Genomic DNA, 24,521 nt, shown 5'->3' with positions numbered 1-24,521 from the left:
TGTATTTCAACTGAGAGAAGAAGATAAAGGGGAATCAAAAAAGAAAGGATTGGGGTTTCAAGGTTTTGCTTTAGTGCATCCTTGTGGAAAAAACACTTTTTTCAACAGTTTTAAAAAATGAATCATAACATTGCAATGTTTATTTTGATGATGTGCAACATTAAAGAAAATGTGATTCACTTGTACAAAAGACCATTATCGTAAGGAACAATGGGTATTATCTAATGGAATCTAAATAGACAATAGTTATTTAGTTGTTTTTTGTTGTTTTGTTTTCTACATATCATATTTAATATTTAAAAAAATACGCTGAGATTGCACATTATAAGGTTGTTTTCTTTCCATGTAAAATTTTAGGCTGAATGTGGGTTCAAGACAGGTTTCACAAAGTGGAGGTTTTACAAAGGGATATATGCTCAAGGAAAGATACTATATATAGTACATATAAAAGTAATGGATATGTTTAAAATGAAAACCTAAATTAGTTGTTTTTTTAGACTGCAGGACCTTTGAAACATTCAAAAATTGCATTTAAACTGTCTAATCTATCTTGGGGGAGAAAAAAAAACACCATTTCCCCTTTAGCCTTCAAATGGTTTCCAGCATTAATAAATCATAAAGATGTGAGCACAAAAAGCATATTTTAAGTGAAAAAAAAACTAAACTAAAAAAATAATTATGTGCTCCAGAGAAAATGACAATGCATTTTGAAAGGGACATTTTTTTTCACATTGACAAGGAAAATTACTTTGAACAGATCTGCTTTTAAGTACTTGGAATGTTTGTCATCATGATAATTTAATACAGCTAGAGATCAAATGAACATGTAAGGCCAAATATATATATTTATATATTTTTAAAACTACAAAAAAAAAACGCTATTTTCGTCTTGTTACACAGGACCAACACAGTCTTAAGACTTGGTCATTGTCCATTATTGTTCTCATCTTAAAAATGGATTGAGGGTAGTTGGGGATCACAATTACATTTTTGGATGTATTGAATTTTGGAATTATAGTCATTGTTTTTTTATGCTCTGCAGCATATTGTAATATAAAATCATGTTTTATCCGTAGCTGTACATGCATACATAGCCGAAACATTTTGAGCAAGTATGACCCTGCAATGCTTTGGCCCTTGAGAGTGAGACGTGCTTGGACAGGATCATGGAAATGATTCACTATTTGGCCTGACAGCAGTAGTACATATGTTTTGCCATCAAGCAGGCATGGAGCCATCTGCTAATCATGTCGATACAATACATACTTTTGATTCCCATTATATTATATAATCCGAGCATCTATTGTTCCACTATTTATTTTCCCATTTTCTCTCTCCCAGATGTACATATCACCCTGGAAAATAAGAGAACAATTTACTCTGTTCTAATGTTTTGATTACAGAGGCTCTATTGATTTCTTACTATTTGTGCTTGGAAAAAAAGCCAAATAAAAATACATTACTGTAGACACGTTTTGCTACAGTTTGTGAACACCTTAATTTTTTGCTTACAAGAGATAACGTGTACTGCCGTCTCTTGTTCAGGGAGCGCTGCATGCATCGGCCCCTGTAGGCTATAAGGGGACGTCATCCATGCGCAATACTCACACAGGCCCCACCTACGCTCATGTGGCGCCACGTGAAACTCGGCATTGTCACGTGAAAGGAAAGCCAGTGGGCAGCCATTCGCTAGTCAGTCGCCTGATGTTTGTAACGCTATGCTGTCAGTGTCTTATACAAAACCCTTCCCTATCGCACGCCATCTTGACCATCCTTGGCGTGTCTCAGGGCACCCGCTGATGGTTTCAGAGTCATGGAGTGGCAACTTGTGTCAGATAGTGGGGGTAGCTGCTGCCTACGCTGTCATCAAGCATCAAGGAGAGGAGTGTGAATGGCTGTGTTAGCAGGAAGAGAGTAATGGCAAGAACAACTATTGGAATTCAAGTGTGGTAGAGAATAAACAATATAGCAGTTTTATTTGGGTAAGGTGTGGGCAATGGCAAGTAAGGAATAATTGTGAGTAAAATAAAAGTGAGAGGTGAAGAAGGAAAGAATGTGTTATAAAGCATAGGAGCACTGTAGTCATCACATTTGTATTAGTCACCGCATCTTGCATGTTTTCCGCTCAGATGGAAATGCAAATGTAGCTCGTATTATTCTTGAGGGCCAAACAGTGTGTGGTGGGACTCTTTGACTTCACTCTGTGTCCACTTTGCAGTAAGGTTAGGCAATGATGAGGAAATATGTCACGTCATTTTAAATCAATTTATTGCTAAAATTACTTCATTTTCATCATTGATTAATTTTTGTATGCAAGCTAATGCAATAACCATAAATTGGGACATTTTCCCCTAAAATTTGGTTTAAATTATTCAGGAAAAAATCTATTATACACATATAGCATTGATGCTCATTACTCTTGCAGAGCGAACTTGTTAGGTTTCTTATTTGGATTTCAATTGATATTTGAATGAATCCTGAGGAAAAAAATGAATTCTAAAAAGCACTAATTTGTACTGCTCTTAAAAATTATTTTGGTGGTGTATTCAAATTGGCTTAATAATTAAAGATTTGGTAAAGGCCATGCATCAAGAAGAAAACTGAAGTTCCCCAATCAAAATACCAGGAGGGGTTTTAAATGTACAGTATATCCGTGTGTGTGTGTGTGTGTGTTTCCATATCACTGCATTGCTGCTTTCCTTGGCCCAATCAATATACCATCCTAGAGCAGAGATAGAGAGTCTTGACTTTATGGAGTAATTACACTTCCCTGCATTATGAATGCTCCCCATAAGACCACTGATAGGTTAAAGGACAGCGTAGCAAAACATGACCAAGAACCAAGGGTGAAATGAGGTGCACATGGCTGCCTTAGTCAATCCCTCTTTTATGATACTTTACACCAATTTAATCACTTTAATCAAGAGTAGCAGCAGAAAGCAGCAATTCAAATTCCCTCATGAGATCGAAGACTGCCTGAATACACTTTATTCAGCCATTCATTTTCTAAAACGCTTATACTCACAAGGGCCCTGGGGGGTGCTGGAGTCAATCCCAGCTGACTTCAGGCTATGTGAGGACCCACCTAGGATCGAACCCTCGACACTAGAAAAGTGAGCACTACTAACAACTCTGCCATTAGGCCACCAAATACTTTTTTAGTGTTTTGAAAATACTTTTGTGTATAAGAAGAGAGAGAATGTTTTGAAAATGGCCTGGGTATTAACATATACTGATGGAAACATGTTTGAGAAACTGCCTCCTGCAGAGTGCACAGTAGCATCACAATAGCTTTCCCATTGCATACTAGGTGCATTAAAACTTCCCCCACTATTTTTCCCCTTTCATGTATTATTCAGTATTTTCTTCTGCCCGAGAGTACACCTAATGCTTGCCCAAAGTGGAATGTTAGGTATTTATAATACTAATTTATCATCTAAATGAAAGTGCAATTAGCTTTATTTTTAATGAACAAGGCAGAGCATTTTTGAATATCATTCCATCAAAATATCTTTGAATGGTTGGTTATGCTATTTAAACAATGTACAAAATGGAGCAATTTTATTTGTTTACTGGGAATGAAGTAAAAGAAGATTAAAATAACCATGTTATCTTTCACTAACTGTAATTCGTCGCAATACATTTTTTGTATGGTATCTATACTGTATAAAATTGTATGAGACATTAACAAAGAGTCTTAAAAAGAATATTGGTTACTCGTTTCTTGCCATTTTTGGGAGAATACGTTTGTTCCACTTACAACACTATTTGGGTTGCACATTTTTTTTAAAATGTTACACTATTCAAGCATTGAAATTTTAGAATCTTACACTTGTTTGTCATTTATGTTCACTCAAATTCAATATATATGAACAATCTTTGTTATTCTTCTTCTTATTGCATTTTGCCTTTTTTCTCCTTACGTTTGCCTCAGAATCTATTCCTCCTTTGCGTTTGGGTCACCTGTGTTGACTTACTGACAAATCTTCCAGGATTATCAGTAATCCTGCAGCAGTAAAATCTGTTTTCTGACAGCTGTGCTTGCTATGACGCTATTACTGTTTTACACACACACACAGGCACACACATTGCCCTATATACCAGGAAAGGCCTGTCTTCCCCCCCAGAAAGAATAGGGAACATTAATTTCCCGCTTCAGTGCATTCTAATGATAATACAATATTACTTTTTTTTACATTTATATATAGATATGGATAAACATATAGATATGTCTATATATTTACATGTAAGAAATTGGGCTAAAATATTTTTGTGGTCCTATGCTATTCTTTTCAATCTAGATTTCTAGACATTCCAAAGCAAGATCGTAATTTAAAGTGGTGACAATTACAGTATTTTGTGTGGTGATTCTCTATTAATTTATTTCAGGTTGTGTACAAGAACAACGACATCCGTCTGGAATTGTCCCGATTAGCCCGGATCGTAGACCCAAAGATGAAACTTCAAGGGGATGTGGTCTTTAAGTGTGAGAATGTTCCTACACTTGACCCTATCAACTTTGAGAATCCCGACTCTTACTTGGCTTTGCCAAAATGGAACACAAAACGTGTTGGCTCCATCTCTTTCGACTTCCGAACCTCAGAGCCAAACGGCTTGATCCTTTTTACCCATGGCAAACCTCAGGAACGGCGTGATATCAAATCTCAAAAGACTAATAAGGTCGACTTCTTTGCTGTTGAGCTTCTGGATGGGATACTATACCTGGTGCTGGACATGGGCTCTGGCACTATCAAGGTCAAAGCGACGCAGGCAAAAGTTAATGAAGGCAGCTGGCACCATGTGGACATCCAGCGGGATGGTCGCTCAGGTAAGGAAGAGCGAAAACATGCTGTCAAGAAAGGTTTTTTAGAGTTGATTTGATATTATTTAAATTGGATTAGATTAGACATGCATCCCGTATTTGGGAAATTTCACTGTCACAGTAGCAATAGGGTGAGAATACAGACACACAAAGACATTTTAGACATTAAAGAAATGGGTAATAAATAAGTTAATAAATAATCAAGTCATATGATGCTGAAATATACATACATATACATAGACTTATACATACATGTACATAAATATACATATACATACACAGAGATGCACATGTATACATGTGGTTGGTCTGGCTGACAATGAGGAAAGGAAGATGCAGTGAACTTTCTCTGCTATGTTTTTTTATTTTGTTTTTTTACAGTGAAACAGAGTAGCATATTATCAAAACAAAAGGAGGAACTAAGGAATTGCATCAACAATTTTCATCCTTGTGCAACTGCTTTAATGTTATCATAAATACAGTCTTTGGGTGCAGTTGACGGTGATTGAAGTCAAATTCATGTTGACAAAGATGGTTTGCCAGGTGCACCATTCGTGAATTGACGAGTACATTTTCAAGGATGTGTTTCTTTGACATTCATTGTAAATGTACTGCAGACGGGCTCTGTTAAAAAAGAACAACCTTCTACTTGCTACATAATGACAATAACATCCCCAGCACACTAATCTGGTTGCTGATTTATTGCAATAATAAAATCGTACACCTCTCCACATAGTTAGAGAGTACATTTCTCTGAACCTTTCTCCTTATGCAAGTCCTCTGATCCTAGCATATGGTCAAATACACAGAAAGTACTCAACAAAGATTGCATTAGGGGAAAGGTGCTGGAAGTTTCTTTTTGCCTTAAGCTTCAAAGCCAAAGCAATCTCCACATTAGGCAGGCTACTCCAGAGAACTTGGGCGTGTTATACGCCACTGCAGCCTGTGGTATATATCAGGTTAGTGGAGCCAATTTAGCAGTGTGTCAGAGTCAGCTGCTTTGATTAATCACCAGCAGTGCCCCTCGTGAGATAGTGAAAAAGAAGGTTGGATTTTCACAGCGAAATGGCGGAATGAGATAGAGGGATACCAGACTGAGGGATTGGTAAGAACAAGTACGTAATCACTGTAGTGTAAGTAAAATGGTACTTCCCTGTAACTTTGGCGATAGCTGGAGAATATGTCTATGGGTACTGACAGTATTTAAACTTCTAAGAGGATCCTGATAAAAGAAAAAAGACAAACTGTATATTGCTAGAAATTAGTAGGCCAAATGTCAACAGTAGTCTAGTGCATTAAAAAGGCAACGTTATCGGATAGGATATGATTTCCTCCTTAAGAAGTGGTTCTCAGTTTTCAAAAGCACAGTGACCACAGGCTATGCTTGATACTTAAAACTAATTGCATTGCTGACTATTTCATACAAGAGTTTTATCATTACCGCATCTTCACATTGGTAACGACACTCACTGTTAATTGTCAATTAAATAATAATGTAAAATTACATTTATTATTGTACTTCCAGTTTGCAGTAATATACAGAATTACTTATAGTTGTTTCTTTAATGACATGAGTCCAATATTCATAACTTTTCTAAACCACAGCGAACAATTTTATATTCAAAAGCACTAACATAGTGTCATAATATATAGACTGATGTTCTTTTTTTGTCCACATAATCATCATTTACACGTTGTTTTTTGGTATGCCCGTCAGTATATCGATTGAATTGAGTAAATTACTTTTTTTGTGGTATTCCACAGACATTTTTATCATATAACTACTAGCAGATACAATTTCTTTGCTTTGCACTCAATATACCAGTGGACAGTATGGATGAACTGGATTTTGGACATTTTAGTGTTAGGTTGCCTGTACACATCTTTGAATGATGGATTTATCTTTCTAGGCATCATCTCTGTAAACAGCCGCCGGACACCTTTCACAGCCAGTGGAGAAAATGAGATCTTAGACCTGGAGGGGGATCTTTATTTAGGTGGTCTACCTGACAGCCGAGCAGGTTTGGTGCTTCCCACTGAGCTCTGGACCGCCATGTTAAACTATGGCTACGTGGGTTGCATCCGGGATCTTTTCATCGATGGACGCAGCAAAGATATCCGGCAGATTGCAATGTCCCAGAATGTGACTGGTATAAAGTCCTCCTGCAGTAAAGTGATGGCCAAACAGTGTGACAGCAATCCTTGTAAGAACAGTGGAGTGTGTAAAGAGGGATGGAATCGCTTTATATGCGACTGCACAGGAACAGGCTTCTGGGACAGCACATGTGAAAAAGGTATGTCTCTTTTATTGTTTTTTTCAGTTTGTTTGTGCTTGTATAATTAGTGTCAATGACGTTTAAAAACAACATGACGTCCTTCGTTGTTCTCTAACTCAAAGTACTTGACAACATGTTTTGTGACAATTACTAAGTAGAATCCCTTTCAGTATTTCAAAGAACGCTGCAGTGAAGTGTCTGATGAGAAAAGTGTAATTGGGATTTGGGTTTTGCTTCCATTTTTTGTGAAAGCAGTTTAAGAAATATATACTCAGATTGTTTTTTTCTACCAAGGGACTGACTGAGAAAAGCTTGATTTTGTTTTTGTTTTTTTGCTGTGAATTACACTCAAGTGAGAGTTTTTCTTTCTTTTTGAAATGGGCTTTTTCTACGTCTATAGGTGCATTAACTTTTAAATAGAAGGTGCTACTTTAGGTTGGCTGAGACCTTGGCAGAGCAGTTAGAGGAAAACTTACTAGAGAAGTGGAGGTCTGTTCTAGAAAAGAGAGGAGTGGGCAAAAGTAGAAATAGTACAGTGGTACCTCAATTTATTAATGCTTCTATACATCTATTTTTCAAATTTCTTAACACTTGAATGTGCAAATTATTGTTCCAAAATACAACAATCTGATAATGTCTGATTCTGTCTACATAATAGGCTAAGATCATAGCAATATATCCTTCAAAAGCAGAAAGTCTTCCAACTTTTTTTGCGAGTTACTGTTTTGTCTCACAGACATTGAATGTGTGCCACTCTCATGTAAGGAATAGCACAAGACAAATATGCAGACTTTGACACTACAAATTGAGATTCTTGTCCTATAAAAATGTTAGATTTGTTTGTAAACATCCATTTAAAGTTGTAAAACAGATATTTCTTTTATATATTTTCTAAAACCAAGCAAAAGCAACTCACTGACCTTCCACCCACAATAAGAAAATATTGAGTCACGTCCCTTAAGATCACATTGTCAGTTTCCAGTCGTCTTTGCTTCTTTTGCACCATTTCTTTTTCTTCCTCCTACACATCCTTTTATTTCTACAATGATGAGCCCATACATTGTAGCTGGATTGTGTTGAGCATTTGGATTTGCACAGAAGACAAACAGTGGGTCCAAGCCAAAGGACAATCAACGCTCATAAAATCATTGTGAATAGGTAGTGATTAGCAAGTGATCGTTCCCAAAGTAATTAAATCCCAAATGAAGAATGGCCTTGGCTCTTTCAATTCAGTTGGTTGGGGTTGCCAGTACACATTGGAACCTGCCGTCAGAAAATAGTGAGACTTGTGTATTCGGTAGAGATGGGAAAAATTGGGAGAGGCCATCGTTTGTAAAAATCAAGGTTGCCATTTTAAATTCAGAGCTGAGCATTAGTCTGAAGGCATCTGTATTTCTTGTGTAAAATTGCATATAAAACTGCTTTTGGAGACGCCATCACCAATTTGCACAGTGTGCAAAATTTATGCAGAATTTTAGGAGTTTAATCATTGGTGATTTTTTTTCCTTGTGACCAATCAGAAGATCCAAAAGTACATTGCTACAAGTACAAGAGGACGGAATTCCTTTTCCCTGTTGACTCTGGATATTTCTTTCTTTCACTTAATCTTGGTTATGGAAATTGCTATCATTTTGCACCTGTTTTTCACATATGATATTTAAAGATGCAAATTCAGCTATTGCAATTCGTCTCAGTTTGGATAAATCATTTTGCTTGTGCACAGTTAATGCATATCCTCCTTCCGGAATGTGCAAAATAAATGGCAAATTAGCCCCTTTTCTAAATGTAGTCATAGGTGTGCCCAGTTTGAAAATCAGCTTCTGTATCTTTTTGTGAGAGCAATCAAATCTTCATGATTGTAGTATTGATCATAAAAAAATCATATTCGGTGGTTCTTAAGGGGCTTCACTCTTTGGAGTTTTTGTAATTCCTTCAAAAGACTCTGTGACTTGCTTGTAGTCACTAATTATTCACGTCACATTTGCAAAAGCGGTTTTCTACAAAAGGCATAGCTTTTTTGCTGAACTGCTCAAATTGAAGCCGTCTCCCTGTGGCATTACCTCAACTCAGGTGCTTGTGTCAGCAGCTGTAATTCATCCGTGACTGCCCGGTCTGTAAATTGAGAAGAATACGTCTACACAATAATAGAAATTAGACACATAAAAAAGCAGGCATTTTTCTCTTTCTCCCCCCCAAAAAAGTACATTATTTTTTATATATCCCAAATACCCTCCAAATATTAAATAAATGAATACATTGAGTAGTTAATATCAATTTACAAAAAAAAAATCTTCAATTGCCCTTTTTACTAAGTTGTATTTTTTCTTTATACATTAAAAAAAAATATATATATATATATTTAATACTTTTTTAACAATGATAATTTATTAGACATGTTGTGTTGTTTTGCTATCTTTCCCTTCTTTTCTTTACACATCTACACATAATCAAATGTCATTTTTAACAGCTAACTACTAATCTCCCACTGCCGTTATGACAAAGTTGTATGTATATATTTTTCTTTTCCTTCATTATTTTTCGAATGTAGAACATTCGTAACAATGAGAATTTATTAGTCATGCTGTTTTGTTTTGCAACCCTTCCATGCTGGTTAAAGCATCCTGGGATCTCCCGAGAGTAATGCTGAAAAACACATGTAGTCACACACGGTGTTAGCAATTGATCTGTACCACATTATCCAGCACCACTGAGAAATGAACTTGACTTGACGCAAACAAGGCTGCCTGATAGAAATCAGTCCTCTATCAGTGTATCAACAAAGAGCATTTTGATTTTGTTGAAGTCATTATTTTTTTAGACTTCAATTATTTCCCCCAGCTTTTTAAAATCATTGAAATGAAAGAACAAGTTCACATTTTCATTATTTAATGGTAATTGTGGGGCTTATATTTACCAAATAAGACATTTTATTGAATTTAGTCTAACGTGTTATAACAATTAGCAGTACTGTACATTTCAAAATTAGTCTGTCACTGAGGGCTAATAAGACCTCTGCCCTACAAAAGCTTGCTCAAACAATTATCGTTAAACATTTTCAACACCCAAATGACAGGCGTGTTCGTCAGGTGTGCTTTATAGTCCGGAAATAATTCATCATTAACATTGTAAAACATTTTGTCTGTATTACTCAGCAGTGAATGAAGCTATAATCTAATGAGCAAAATGTAGCAGAAACTATAGAATTTTCATCTTAACAGATAGCAGATGGTCTATTCTGCACCTGTCATACCTGCTGCTAGGATTCTCATCTCTTTCCCCTTGAGTCTTAATTTCCCATCTTACCCCCTCCACCTGTTTTCTCCATCTGTAAAAATACCTGGAAAACTTCACACTAATGTTGCTGCATTTTCAACTATTTGCTTATCCACACAAGCTCCCCTTCTCTTTTTTTCTCTCACTCACACCTTCCTTGCTTAAAATTTCTTGTCTAGTTTAAGCCAGCCATTAGACAAGACAACAATAGTGATCAGTGGTGTGCAATGGTGGCACAAGAACAGATGTAGCATCCGCGGGCATACAAGCCTGTGGTTTAGTGTAATAGATATAAATCCTTAGTGCACTGTGGTTAAACTCAGGTTGCAAGAAAAATGGCAGCTAAAAAGAATGATGAAAGAAACATATAGTAATACTGAATGTATTCGTGTATACTCCCCAGATCAGTAAGACTGACTTCAGTTTGATTAGTAAATGTATTATTTAATGTATTTTTATAACCTGGCTGACAGAGATCACAGGATATAATACGAAAGTTAGATCAAAAAATAACAAGAATAGACTTTGAGACATCCATATAAATACTCTCAGATTCATAAAAAAGAACATAAAATGATTCACAAGAAAAACAGGACAAAATATACATGTACGTGTGTATATTTGTGTGTGTGTATATGTTTGTATATATGTATATATGTGTGTGTAGTATATGTATATATGTATACATGTGCATGTGTATATGTGTATGTATACATATGCATGTGTATATGTATATACATATATATATATTCATATGTGTATATATGTCTTTATATATGTATGTATATATATGCACATATATGTATTTGTGTCTGTATATACACTTTTTTTACTATGATTAAATACACATTGCTTCAAGAGGATCTAGGAGATCTATCTCCCTTAAGTAGCCTTTTTATATTTCAAACTATTAAACATAGTTTAACAGCCCTGTAACTGTTAGTTTTATCGTGTTCCTGAACATCATTAGACAGCATTGATATAGGAAATAAGCTCATCTGTGTGTGTGTTGGCACTGCCAGTGCACCCATGCAGTTAGATGACTTGAATCCCTGACACTGACAGACCTTCCCATCTGCCTAGTGACCGGGTGCACGGCCTTGCCAAAACCACTCATTCTACAATGTGGATTCAAATAAGGTTGTAAGCAGGCCTAACTGGATTACATGGAAAATTGTAGAATATGCTTTTACCTCTATACAAAGAAATTTACCTGACATTAACACTATACATGGCAAATGGTTACTCTTTACCATGATTGCACACGGATTGCTGTTTTTTCATTGCAATTGTTTGAATTGCTATTATTGTCTTCTTTGTAAAACAGAGGTTAATACTGTAATGCATTCCTCTATGGAATACTCTAATTGAATTGAATCCGTCATCTCTTTTATTATATTAAAAAGCACTTTGAAACAGCCAGTAGGGAGAGGTACATGTAAAATAGATAATTTCACCTGATCATAATGTTTAAGGTCGTACTTTGCCCTTTCTCTCGTCTTTGGAAGAATACTTTGGTCTTATCTCATTTAGATTAATATGTGAAAAGGTTACCTACACAAATGTTATTTCTTATGAGGACATCTTGAACAAAAGAGTACACATTATACTTGAATTAAGCCTGTAAGTTGTGACATTTATGTAACGCTATACAGGGGTATATTTAATTTCATCTACTGAATACTAGTCTCCAGTTTGTTTGGAAACGTTTAGGACTCATTGTGCATTGTGACTAATAACATAGCACAATTAATCAGGTAAACAGGCCTGTAATCAACGGTTCTAAACTGTGTAGCAACTTGCACCAAGCTTTCCAACTGACAGCCTCTTTTTAGGTCTTTTTGCTTCATCTTTGTATAACATGTTATTACACAACCAGGCTCCAATAAAAAAAAGAAGGGACTTGCACACACACAAACACACCAAACCACTGGAGACAGATTGGATTGTGTCTAATGCATACTGCATTTTCCCCTGACAAGATGCCTCCGCCCACATACAGTAAGTGGCTGTGTTTCCCAGCTGCCAGTGTGGAGAGGAGTACACAAGGCTCCAGGCTAGAGTTGATGGCTGAAAAGGTCTTCAGTGCAGATCAGTTAGGGACCTCCCTTTTAATCTTCACCTTTCACTATACAAAATGGACTTTGCATTTATAGTGTGCACACATGTGACAAGTGCAGGCAACTGTAGTCACTTTATTTCGATATACTGCACACATCCGTCTTAATTCTAAGTCATGGTTTAAATTGGAAGTTGGTTTGGTTTTCTTTTAAACGTCCCCCCGTGCAGATTGAAAATATACTTATATAAACATGTAATTCAATTATGTTATCTTTGGGGTGTGAGTTCAATGTCTGTATATGCGTCAATTTAAGTAGTAATGTGTGTTGCTGGTTGGCAGCCAACAGGCTCTTTTGGTCTCATTTTGTTTGAGTTTTAAGTGTTTAGGTTGGAGTTGACATTTTCTTTATGCTGAAGGTTTTTCTCTTTTTAATCTCATCAACCTTGCACTCATGAAAGAAAGGCTCCATGTTTTTCCATTCCTTTCTCTTCACAGTTTGCCAATAACACTGCATTAAAATTATACTATACTTTGCACTCAACAAAATCGAATTAAAAACACATACACACACAACATCGTTTTTTTATGTACAAATACACCACAATACTCCCTTCTATACACACATACACACAAATAATTAAGTGTGTGCACATTACATTCTCTCACTTGTGCAACAAAATAATGAGGTTTGGCCCCTACCAGATTGGCCTCATGACATTTATTTTTATAATATATTATTGAAGGGACAACGCAACTAAAATGATTTGTTGGTTCTTTATTCTGGCGCTCACAAGATAGGGAGGAAATGGTTGCACTTTAATATTGTGAGCAGAAGAGCAGGCTCATTCTCAAATGACGATAAATAATCACTGGTCATTAACTCAAATGACATATACTGTCACGTAAAATTTATATAAAAACAAACTAATTGTGATAACTAGCAAGTAATCAAACAACTGGGAGAGTATGTAACTGTGAAGAAATATATAGTGCAGAATGTTATTAACATACCGGGCACCACAACACATTCCTTATCCCTTAACCCTAACCAGATATCCTGTTTTGGGTGTTTTTTTTAGAGGGTTGGATAGAATTAATTTGTTTTTAGTTCATTTCTATGTTAAACGTTCGTTTGAGTTACAAGAAAATCGACATATGAGCTCAGTCTCTGAACGCATTAAGCTCGTGTCTCGAGGTACTACTGTAGTTGCCTGCTTCTTTGAGTCATGTCGTCTCCGAGGAAGCGAAAGTTAGTGTCTCTAGACCTTGGAGTTGTATTTTAGCAAATATAATCCCCCATAAATATGTAATTTAGACTACGGCATGTTCTATTTTTTCATTATTATGCATATTTAACCTTGTACCATTCATATTCCAGAGTGATTTATATTCTGAAAAATACTGTAGGTGTAGCTTAACTCTATTTCTTTGCATTTATAATATTGACCAACACTGTTTGGCTCTCCAGTTCTCAACATAGATTCATGATAAAGGAGAATATAGTAGAGCCACAGTGAGCAGCATGATCATTTGTTGTAGATAAAAGAACATCATTTCAAGGTTTATAATCATGTCTCACTCTATAGGTGTGTGCCCTTATGCAGCCACTTTGCCTTAATCGCTTTTTCATTTCGTTCAGCTCAGCTGTTGACATTTGAAGGAAACTATCATCCTTGGGTGAGATGGAGAAAGCCTGTTTTTTTTTTAGTCTACTTATGATTAGCCCGATATGCACCAAGCGAGGGACAAATGAGGTAGGCGTTCAAGCCTGGCAAATAATTAAGTGTTCCGCTCTTATCACTTAAATGGGTTTATGTTTCGTCTTAGAGTATATCGCTTACAAATGGCCAAACTGGGAAAAACAAAAGAATCCCTGAAAACGATTATCTACCCACGTCCTTCCTCTTTTTTTCCCCTCATCTATAATTATTTGACCTTCGTTTCACTGCTTCTCAAGTAACAATTTTCTCACAAAAAAATGATGATAAGCAGTTTTGCAAGAACATTTTTATCTGTAGATAATGGGGGAAGAAAAGCACTTTTCATTTCTGGTCAACATCAAGAATCTAGATTTTCAGTTCCTACATTTATTTTTGTGGTCAACAAATATTTCTTTACATGCAGAGAAGGAATAGTAAGTTTTTGATGATTTCTATGATGTGAAAATAATAATTTGATGAACTTTAAGAGTTGAATGATGAATGGAGAGTACTTATATAGGTAGACAAAAGTGATTGGTCTCATTTGGATGAGATTAGAATGATTAATAGGAAGAAAGAAGGCAGGAGGAGGAAAGACAAAAGGAGAGTGACTGGTGATTAAAGTAGAGATTAAATGCAAATGATTTGTACTGTTTTTTTGTTTTACTTCAAATTAAGTTAATTCAGATGACTTTTAAAGACAGCCCACAAACTACTATTTTCACACTGACTTCTCCACAAAATATTGTCGTTTTATTGACTTGCTTTTAGTTAAAAAAAATATATATTCATGAATGGTCTTATTTTACACAAAACTCACTATAGAATATTAATCCAAATATTTTTGTTCAGCTTTTTACATCAGCGTAAACCATATTGCAACAATTCATCACACACTTTCTGAAAATGCGACACATTTTCACCAGTTTACCAAATTATCAACACCCCTAAATTGACTCCTACAATGAGTAAATCTGATCTGTACCTGACATGAAAACAGTAGGGGCACTGTTACAGGGATAATAACAACTCTTTTCTCTTAGCCAAAGAGGATCATTAACTCTAGTGTTGTTAGGCCCATACTGAGACTGTCTTGAACTGCAGGTGGTAAAATAAAACTATTTTCTCTCCAACTCTCCAAGATACCTTCCTTAAAGATACAAATTATTTATTTTTTCTTAGAAGAGAGGCTAAATTCCCATCACCTTTGACCAGAATCACATCTAAGCAATACTGTAGATTTAATATGCCTGTGTTGGATTACTTTGCACTTTTGCTATGCAGGGCAGCATGTTAAATTCATCCTACTTTACTCTAAGCTTGAACATGCTTGAATTGTGCTTCTTCTAGAAAATGCTTGGGCCTACATTTTTAACTTTTTCCCCACCAATTTCGACCTTAGAATACACGCCCTTCTCTCAGCTTTGTTCAGTTTGTCTTTTAACGCTTATCAACTTCCCACTGTTGAATAATCATTGAATTGAGTGGAATAATGACTTTCTTATCTCACACATTATCCAGCGCCTTGCACATTTTATAGGGACGCTTGGTGATTCACACAATGCTTCACGATGACTTGGGAAAATGCCTTTCTCCTTTCACTCCTTGAAATTATTCATTCCACTTTTACTACACAGTATGTTGTTCAACATCAGCGTTGGCCCCACAGTTCTAAGATTGAAGGTTCAATTCCCAGGTCCCTTCTAGTAAGAGTTTGCATGTTTTCCCCAGCTACTTGCATAGAGTGGTAGAGAAAACTCAACTATACATATTTACTAAACAGATGAATACAAAAATCAGTAGGAATCAATGCTGTTGTCGATAAAGGTTTTCCAGTTTTTATGCTATTTGGCTTTCTAGTAATCTCCATTTGTACTTCAATGTGGGAGTTATGATAGGTTATGTAAACCTACAGTAAATTGTCATAGTGGCTCCTCATGCCGAATGGGGAATGAAGGAGGGCAACATGCCACCTCCGTGTTCCCATGGTTCATGTGTAGTCATTTTTTTTCTCTCTGAACAGTGCACACTTACTTTGAAATGCGCTGTTCCTAGTGTGTGGTTTTCTCACTAGCTCTCACACTGAGCGAGTGCATAGGGTGGAAATCAAAGTGGCTCTACAGCCATCTGAAATATTGACAACTCTCCACAAGTCTCACTAGCAGGAGGATGACTCTTACCACTGTGTGGGGTGAGATTGTGTCCTTCATGGCATCACCATTACGACAATCTTGGCATTTGATGAATGGTTGAGTTTCAAACAACTGGAGACTGTAAAACATCCATAATCATGAACCTGATATGTATTTTTTTTTCATATTCCTGGTCTCCCTCAGTAGTAATTGCATTACGCGCCTGTTGGTTTGACTTTCCTTTTTATCATTTTCAGATTCTATCACATCCTCACACCTCAAATCTTCACATGCTTTCTTGACTTATCTTGTCTTTTCACCTTGCATTCCAACAGCTTTCTGTCTTATACTCTGCTACCCCCTGATGGTGGGCATGGTTTCTCAAATTCTCTGACAACTCTATTCAACTGCATGATGTAATCACTTTAAGATGAATGGTTTATACATTTAAAAATAATATGTATACATTCATACATGTGTGTGTATATATGTATGTGTGTAACTGTATATATGTATACATGTGTGACTATATATGTATACATGTGTGACTGTATATATGTATACATGTGTGACTGTATATATGTATACATGTGTGACTGTATATATGTATACATGTATACATGTGTGTGTATATATGTATACATGTATAAATATATGCGTGTGTGTATGTGTCTATATGTGTATATAGATGTGTATATAAATATGTTTAAGTGTGTATGTAAGTATAAATGCATATTAGAAACAAAGAATTGGGTATCTCTTTTGAACATAACTTGCATTGTGAGTTTTATGTCTCTTTTCAATGGCATAGAATAATACTATTTGGGGGCATGCATATTATTGACCATGATTTATAGTGATCCCCTCGCAAATTCTGGATATTACTCTTGTTGGTGATTTCCAATGTAAGAGTTTTCTTTGTCTGTGACCCCTATGTGTGCCTGTACACACAAAACTGGGATTTTATCATCATTAATCATCACGACCTGCCATTAATCATAAAGTCAGCACCTTTCTGGTCAAACACATTCACTTGGCTTTGAATAATCCATCTTATGGAGGCATATGGAATCCTTGTGGAATGCTGTTTGATGACTTTCACCGGTTATAAGGTTAAGCCAATGTTATGCCACTCTATGCTGTGGCTCATAGAGTTGCAATAAATGCTGCAAAGAAATGTTGTTGTTTTTTAAACAACAAAAAAACTTATTTAGTTCATACTTGCATTGCTTGTTACCGATGCTGATTATATCTGTCACACGTTGATAAAGCTCTCTGGATTTAGCTCATCCCCATGTAAAGCTTATTTAATATGTCTGCTACACAAAACCGCTTACTGTTTCATATTGACGCCACACCACCACAGCTTGTGAATTCTCATATTCTCATGAATTTATCTCCTACTTATGTATAACACAGGAAGAATATTTTAAATCCTTCTCAATAGCCTTGTCTACATGAATATTCAAATTATAATCAGAATACAAAACAAAAACAGCCAAAAATATGTATATATATATATATATATATATATATATATATATATATATATATATATATATATATATATATATATATATATATATATATATATATATATATATATATATATATATATATATATATATATATATATATATATATATATATATATATATATATATATATATATATATATATATATATATATATATATATATATATATATATATATATATATATATATATATATATATATATATATATATATATATATATATATATATGTATATTTAAAAGGGGCATAGTTGATTTTAAACGGAAAAGATAATCTCTGCAAAATTACAATTTTTACCTCTCATACAAGTTTTGGTTGGTTATAATAATGTTTTGATTAAATTCTCTTTCATTCATTTCATTCATTTTCTGTTCTTCTTATCCCCAAGCGTCTGGGATAGGCACCAGCACCCCCGCAACCCTTGTTGGGTTAAGTGCTACAGAATATGAATGAATGCATTATTTTCTACCTATTTTATTTTTAAGTTCTATATATTCGTAATTTTCTATGAGCAAGTTTGTTACAAAACCAAATCAAAACACAGCCAGCTATTGCACAAAAGTCCAATACAATAGAATGACAAATCAATTAGCGATTTACTGGCAAGCATATCTTTGGAAAGTACCGGTACTTGAGTTTTTTATTATTTTGCCTGCTTGGTCTTTTCAGGTGTAATTTCAAGTAGGAAAGCCAGACAGCAAAATCGATACCAAGCATAACAAGCTTTTGTATCACACGTGAACAAATGGGCTTAACAGTTCAAATATAAAAAGAAAATAAACCCACAGCAGTCTTTGAAATTACTTGAAACTGGCAGGTGTAATATTTATAAAATTGGATTGGAAATCTGCTTTTCACAGTGGAACTATTTCTGCAATTCAATGGAACTTGTGTCTGATACAGGACTTTTTTTTAGTGTTATATTTTTCAAAGGGGCTATGATCCATAGTTTCCCCTCCAACAAAAGTTTGACTCTTGAGTGAAGTCAAAGTTTGTGTGAAGCTACTTTCAAAAACTCCGATGTATTGTTTACCAGACAGTTTCCCACAATGCTATCAAACAGCTGTCTTTTTCTGAAGCCATGGTTTTAAAAAGTTCCCCTCTTTTAAGAGCTGTGTCTTAAAAAATGTAACATTATATGGTTGGATACCTCCTTTAATCCATGTGTCTCCCCAAAATACTTCTCTTTTCATTTTTCCCTATTTATTCTACCTTAGGTGAACAGAAACATCCATCCAAGTGTGTTAAAAAAACTTTATGGATTTTCAGTTTTTAGTCCTGCACTTTAGATTTTTATATTGATGATGTCAGAGTCAGTTTATATAGCTTGTATTTAACATTGAGCTAAATTCCACCCAAGATATTTTCCAATTAATGAAAAGACACAAAGAGAATACTGCGGAAAGGCATTGCTGAGGAGGACGCGAAGAAAGTGGCATGATGATTTAATTTTCTGCACACTGAGCAGCACGTGAGCGCTTCACAGCCCCCAAGCTGCCAGACATAGGCCTGCCATGTGCCATATGATAAATACTACTGCCACCGTACATGCGGCACATGCAGACTTGTCACCCATTTATGAAGCATGGTTGGAAAAAATGGGATTAGTTTGTTTTTTCTGAGCATAGAAAATGTTGTGCTTTTATTCGAAACATGCTTTAATTTGGTCAGAGAATTCTGAACCATAAAAAAAGGCTAGATACTGTTCGACCTTAAGTAAAATGGTGTTATGTGTGTGTGTGTGTTTCCCCCACAGAATCTTCCATTTTGTCCTATGACGGCAGTATGTATATGAAGGTGGTGATCCCAAATGTGGTGCACACTGAGGCGGAAGATGTCTCACTTCGATTCATGTCCCAAAGGGCATTTGGTCTACTAATGGCAGCAACTTCACGTGAATCGTCAGACACTCTGAGACTGGAGTTGGACAGCGGAAGGGTCAAACTGACGGTCAACTTAGGTATTGTATGCAGCAGCTTCGCCTACTCCTGTCTGGAGGCTCAAATCCGCCTGCTTCAGGCGGAAAGCCTTTTTGCCTGTGCATTTTCTAACGTCTTGCCACTTTTTGTGCAGACATAAAATCAGACTAATCACATACTAGATCTCTTTTTGTAGTTGCATGTTTTTTTTTTTAATTCAACTTGCTTGGGCTGTATTTGTATTTGGGCCTTGATCTGGAGATTTTTTTTAAATATTAGACTGTCTGCTGCTGACCATAACAGATCAGTCTTTTTTTTTAATCATATAGATGATAATTTGAATTTTTAGAGAATTATCCTACAAAAAAATAGTGCTTCAACACTCTTGGTGTGTGGGGGTGGGTCTGTTACTTTTCTTCTTTGTTTTTTGTTGTTATTTTTTCTTTTGAATCTTCATCACATCAGATTCATCCATAAATTGATTTAGTTAGCGTTTCCCATGCCTTGCTCAAAGATGGCACTCACCCCTTCAAAGGCCTGAGCCTGCGGCCCGCCTGACAAACAGCTCGATGCCACAGCAACCAACGCACCCAAATGTGGCATGTGCAATGCATGAATCAGAATCCCATAACATGATAATAACATTGGTGAACCATGCTTTATGCCATATGGTCAAAAATGTAAATGACAAAATTTGAATTAAAATTGAAATGACAACCACAACCAAATTACAAGAACCCAAAGACATCTGAATGGTCTTAAACAGGCCTAAAGTGGGGTGTTGGTGCTACGTGGCTCAAGGATGTTTGCGTCCACTTTTCTGTTGCGGTTGACGGCACATGATCAGCCTTGGTCACATGACTTTCAAGTTTAACACTATGCTATAAAAACTTTACATAAAACATTTGGTGTAAAATGTATTTTTGTTACATCATTAGTCATTATGACCAAATTTGGCCAGCATTGGTAGACAGAGTAACCCAATTTGACCACGCCTCTATTCTTCCTGAAAACCTTGATTTTGAAATTGAAACACAGACAGCACAAAAAAATTATATTTTCAGGGTTATTATTAGTGTAAAAAAATGGAAAATATATGTATGTTGTTTTATAATTTATACTTCACTTTGAAAGTGGTATTTTTTTTTAGCAAAATTGCTAAAAGGAGACTAAATTGACCACTGGCATCATGTGACCGTCCCCAGAAGGTGGCCTTTTATTGCATTTGGATGTCTGCAGCTGTAACTTTGAAGGATGCAAATTCATCTGTCACTTATTCTCCCCTCCCCATCTAGACTGTGTCAGGATAAACTGTAACACCAGTAAGTCAACATTCTTCTTCTGGATCGTTCCTTCGATAAATGTTTGATTAGAAGAGGCTGTGTGCCAATTGCAAAAAAAAAAGGGATGAGATTTGTGCATGCGGGGGACTGATAAGAGGATTTCACAGATAAGAGGGGGAGAGGAATAGCCAGAGATCAAAGTCATGCAAAACTGACTTTAATGTTCTCCCTATATTTGAAGTGGCCCAATTTAAGAATTAATGCAGCAAACTAGTTCTTAATAGTTCCTTGTATAATTAGTATATTAACTCTAGCTTTTGTTTTGACTAGAAGTTGCCTTGGGAAAGCTTTGTGAGATAATGATTTTTTTTTTTAAACTGGTACCAGTACTCCATCTGCCTTCCTGACTGGGTTATTACTCTTTAGTTATTTGTGGGATGGTAATCCATGTATTGTAATTTGAACATGGGTGAAACATTTGGGAATGCAATGCAAGTAAACTAAATCATTGACTATAACAAGTTTATTGGACATAAGGGAAATTGGGACCATGTATCCAATGTTGTTTTAACTGTAAGGCTTGGAATTAGAAACAGCAAATGCATTGCATTTAATTTAAAAAGGGCTTCATAGTTTTTCTCTATTGTGGCAGTCCCTAAATAATTTGAAAAATGATGTTTTGCTAAAAAGAATGTTAGTTATTGTTCTTGCTTATAACCCAGTTTAACTCACTGACTAACTAATGGTCCTCTTCAGGCAAGGGTCCTGAAGTTCTTTATGCTGGTCAAAAGCTCAACGACAATGAATGGCACTCTGTGCGGGTGGTCCGCCGGGGCAAAAACATCAAACTCATTGTGGGTGACGACATTTCTGAAGGTATTTTGTTGACATTAGGGTATAAAGGGTATTATTTATGTCAGACATTTTTCTTGATATGGCTAAAATACATACTAATATATATACAATTGTTTAATGTCCTTTCAGGTGAGATGGCAGGCGATCACACTCGTCTGGAGTTCAACAATGTGGAGACGGGCATCTTAACTGAGAGGCGCTTTGTGTCCTCAGCACCGACTTCATTTATAGGCCACCTGCAGGTATAAAGTCCAATTATTCAAATCTGTACACAGACGTTAAGAAAAAGCTGATTTTCTGCAGACTGAGGTACAAATTTCCTTTATAACCCCCTCAGGGTCTCAAGTTCAATGGGATGCAGTACATCGACATGTGCAAAAATGGGGACATTGACTTCTGTGAACTTAATGCCCGTTTTGGGATGCGCTTCATCATTGCTGACCCTGTGACATTCAAGACCAAGGGCAGCTACCTGGGATTGGCCACCCTGCAGGCCTACACTACAATGCATCTCTTCTTTCAATTCAAAACAACCTCCCCTGATGGCTTCATCCTTTTTAACAGTGGCGACGGGAGTGATTTTATTGCAGTGGAACTGGTCAAAGGGTGAGAGAGAGATCTGTCTTTACATAGAAGTGGTTGATCTGTTGACCTTCTTATGGTTCTTGATCGTAGAACACTTGTGTTTTTTTCCAATCCCATCAATTTGGTCTGTGGACGGCTCATAAATCCTACACTTCTTGTCCCGCAGGTTTATCCACTATGTGTTTGATCTTGGGAATGGCCCAAGTTTGTTGAAAGGGAACAGTGACAACCAGCTGAATGATAACCAGTGGCATAATGTGGTGATCACACGAGATGCTTCTAACACTCACACACTAAAAGTTGACACCAAGTCAGTCACCCAGAATGTCAACGGAGCCAAAAACCTTGATTTAAAAGGTATTTTCTACATTTTCACACAATTTACAGTGATAGAATATATAATAGTACTGGTTCAATGCACTTTCCAGATAAAAATAAATAGATCTATCATGCTCAGCCAAGCATATTATATTTGATTCATGAATTTTGAGTGGTGTGATAGTTTGATTTCACTTATATAAACTAATGTATCATGTAAATAGGTTATTTTTAACATATTTCTTAACACTTGACTAACAATATTTATGATGCTCATATTCTTTCAGGTGATCTCTTTGTGGGGGGTCTAGGACCGAACATGTATCAGAACCTCCCTAAGCTGGTGGTTTCTCGTGAAGGCTTTCAGGGCTGTTTGGCCTCAGTTGACCTCAATGGCCGCCTGCCAGACCTCATTAATGATGCCCTTTTCCGCAGTGGACAGATTGAGCGGGGCTGTGAAGGTACAAATTACTCGTAGTCTTTTATAAAATTATCTGCCTACTAAATTTCTATTGTAAGCCTTTAAGATGTTTTGTAATGCTACTCAGGCCTCAATTTTTACCCATTTCTGTTTAATATTTCTCTTTGTATATTCTCAGTTTCCCTTGTTTGCTAAAAGTTATCATTGGCTAAAATACCACGTTTACAAAAAACATATTGAGGAAATTACCCAATCAAACATTGAGGAAATATCAAGTCTTGGCCTTCTTGTTTTTTGTAGCTAGCTCTGTAACATTAGAATTAACTGTAAGTATTTAATGATAACACCAAAATGCACCAAAAGACAGAAATATGGCCATTTACATGAATCCCTCTAGAGGGCGTTATAATATCAATGTTTGGCAAACTAAGATGCTTAAAGTACATTTATACAGTACCACATATTGTACAAATCTAATTATATACTGTACAAAGGCTTTCAAAAATCTTCAACTACACTAAGAAATGCTTCTTCTTTGCTAATACCTTACCCTTGTTTTCAATGTTATTTTTTTCTTTCTCTCTGTTCTTTATTTTTCTTTATCTTTTTTTTTCTTAAAAAAAAAAAAACTTACTTTTCCTGCTCTAACAAAGTTGGTTTCACCAAAGCTGACCTGCAAGGTAGAGGCCTAAACTTTGCCTCATTGAGGCTTGCTTGCCTGAAAGTCTGCAGTGTGCAATGCATAATGGGTGTTACCATGGCAACCGCATCCCTGAGTGGTCCAGGGGTGACTTGGTTGGTCTTTGGGAAGTAAATAAATAAAAAATATATTTAAAAATAAGGGGATGAGAGGGATTAATACTGAGTACTAGTTGATAAATACACTCACCATTACAATGACACCTCTTTGAGAGTGTCTTTTTGAGAGTTGTGTAAAATACTCCAGGGTTGCCTACAATACATTCCACTGTACTGCACTTTTTATGGCAAACTTGCCGGTTTCTCCGTTCAATGTGTTCTCTATACATGATTACTTGTATTTCTTGTATGTCTTCCATCACTTAATGATTTTTTTTCAGTTTTTTCTTCTTCCTAAATCTGGTTTGATTTTGACAATTCTGGTTATATTTGAGTTATTCCTGTCTGTTCAAAGTTATTTGCATTGCCATTCTGTATGTGTATTCAAAAGTAGGATCTAGAGTGTGTATGATATTTGAGTACTGGACTCAATATACATTCAGATTGACTTTGAATACCTTTTCTGATTATTTCTTTCTTATTCTCATAAAAAGTCGAGTGTTTAAATGTCTATTCTCAAAGTTAATGTCTTTGAGAAAA

At 35.9% G+C, this 24,521-nt stretch overlaps 1 protein-coding gene across 21 annotated transcripts in view; it reads left to right on the top strand.

The window, feature by feature from the left end:
• LOC144181547 (neurexin-3b-like) overlaps nt 1–24,521 on the top strand; it is a 166,655-nt gene that overhangs the window by 51,819 nt on the left and 90,315 nt on the right. For 9 of the 21 annotated variants that reach the window (XM_077710133.1, XM_077710113.1, XM_077710181.1 and 6 more), the window contains 10 exons: nt 4,390–4,828; nt 6,733–7,116; nt 19,559–19,762; nt 21,017–21,043; nt 21,761–21,880; nt 21,989–22,101; nt 22,197–22,465; nt 22,611–22,801; nt 23,050–23,223; nt 23,837–23,863. In XM_077710133.1, coding sequence (XP_077566259.1) covers nt 4,390–4,828; nt 6,733–7,116; nt 19,559–19,762; nt 21,017–21,043; nt 21,761–21,880; nt 21,989–22,101; nt 22,197–22,465; nt 22,611–22,801; nt 23,050–23,223; nt 23,837–23,863 — 1,948 coding nt within the window. The remainder of the gene's footprint in view (nt 1–4,389; nt 4,829–6,732; nt 7,117–19,558; nt 19,763–21,016; nt 21,044–21,760; nt 21,881–21,988; nt 22,102–22,196; nt 22,466–22,610; nt 22,802–23,049; nt 23,224–23,836; nt 23,864–24,521) is intronic. The other 12 variants (XM_077710184.1, XM_077710188.1, XM_077710183.1 and 9 more) reach the window with 3 other exon arrangements.

This window comes from Stigmatopora nigra, chromosome 2 (assembly GCF_051989575.1).
Source record: "Stigmatopora nigra isolate UIUO_SnigA chromosome 2, RoL_Snig_1.1, whole genome shotgun sequence".
NCBI lineage: Eukaryota > Metazoa > Chordata > Actinopteri > Syngnathiformes > Syngnathidae > Stigmatopora > Stigmatopora nigra.
The sequence above is the reverse complement of the archived record's forward strand: the minus strand, read 5'-3'. Positions and strand labels throughout refer to the sequence as shown.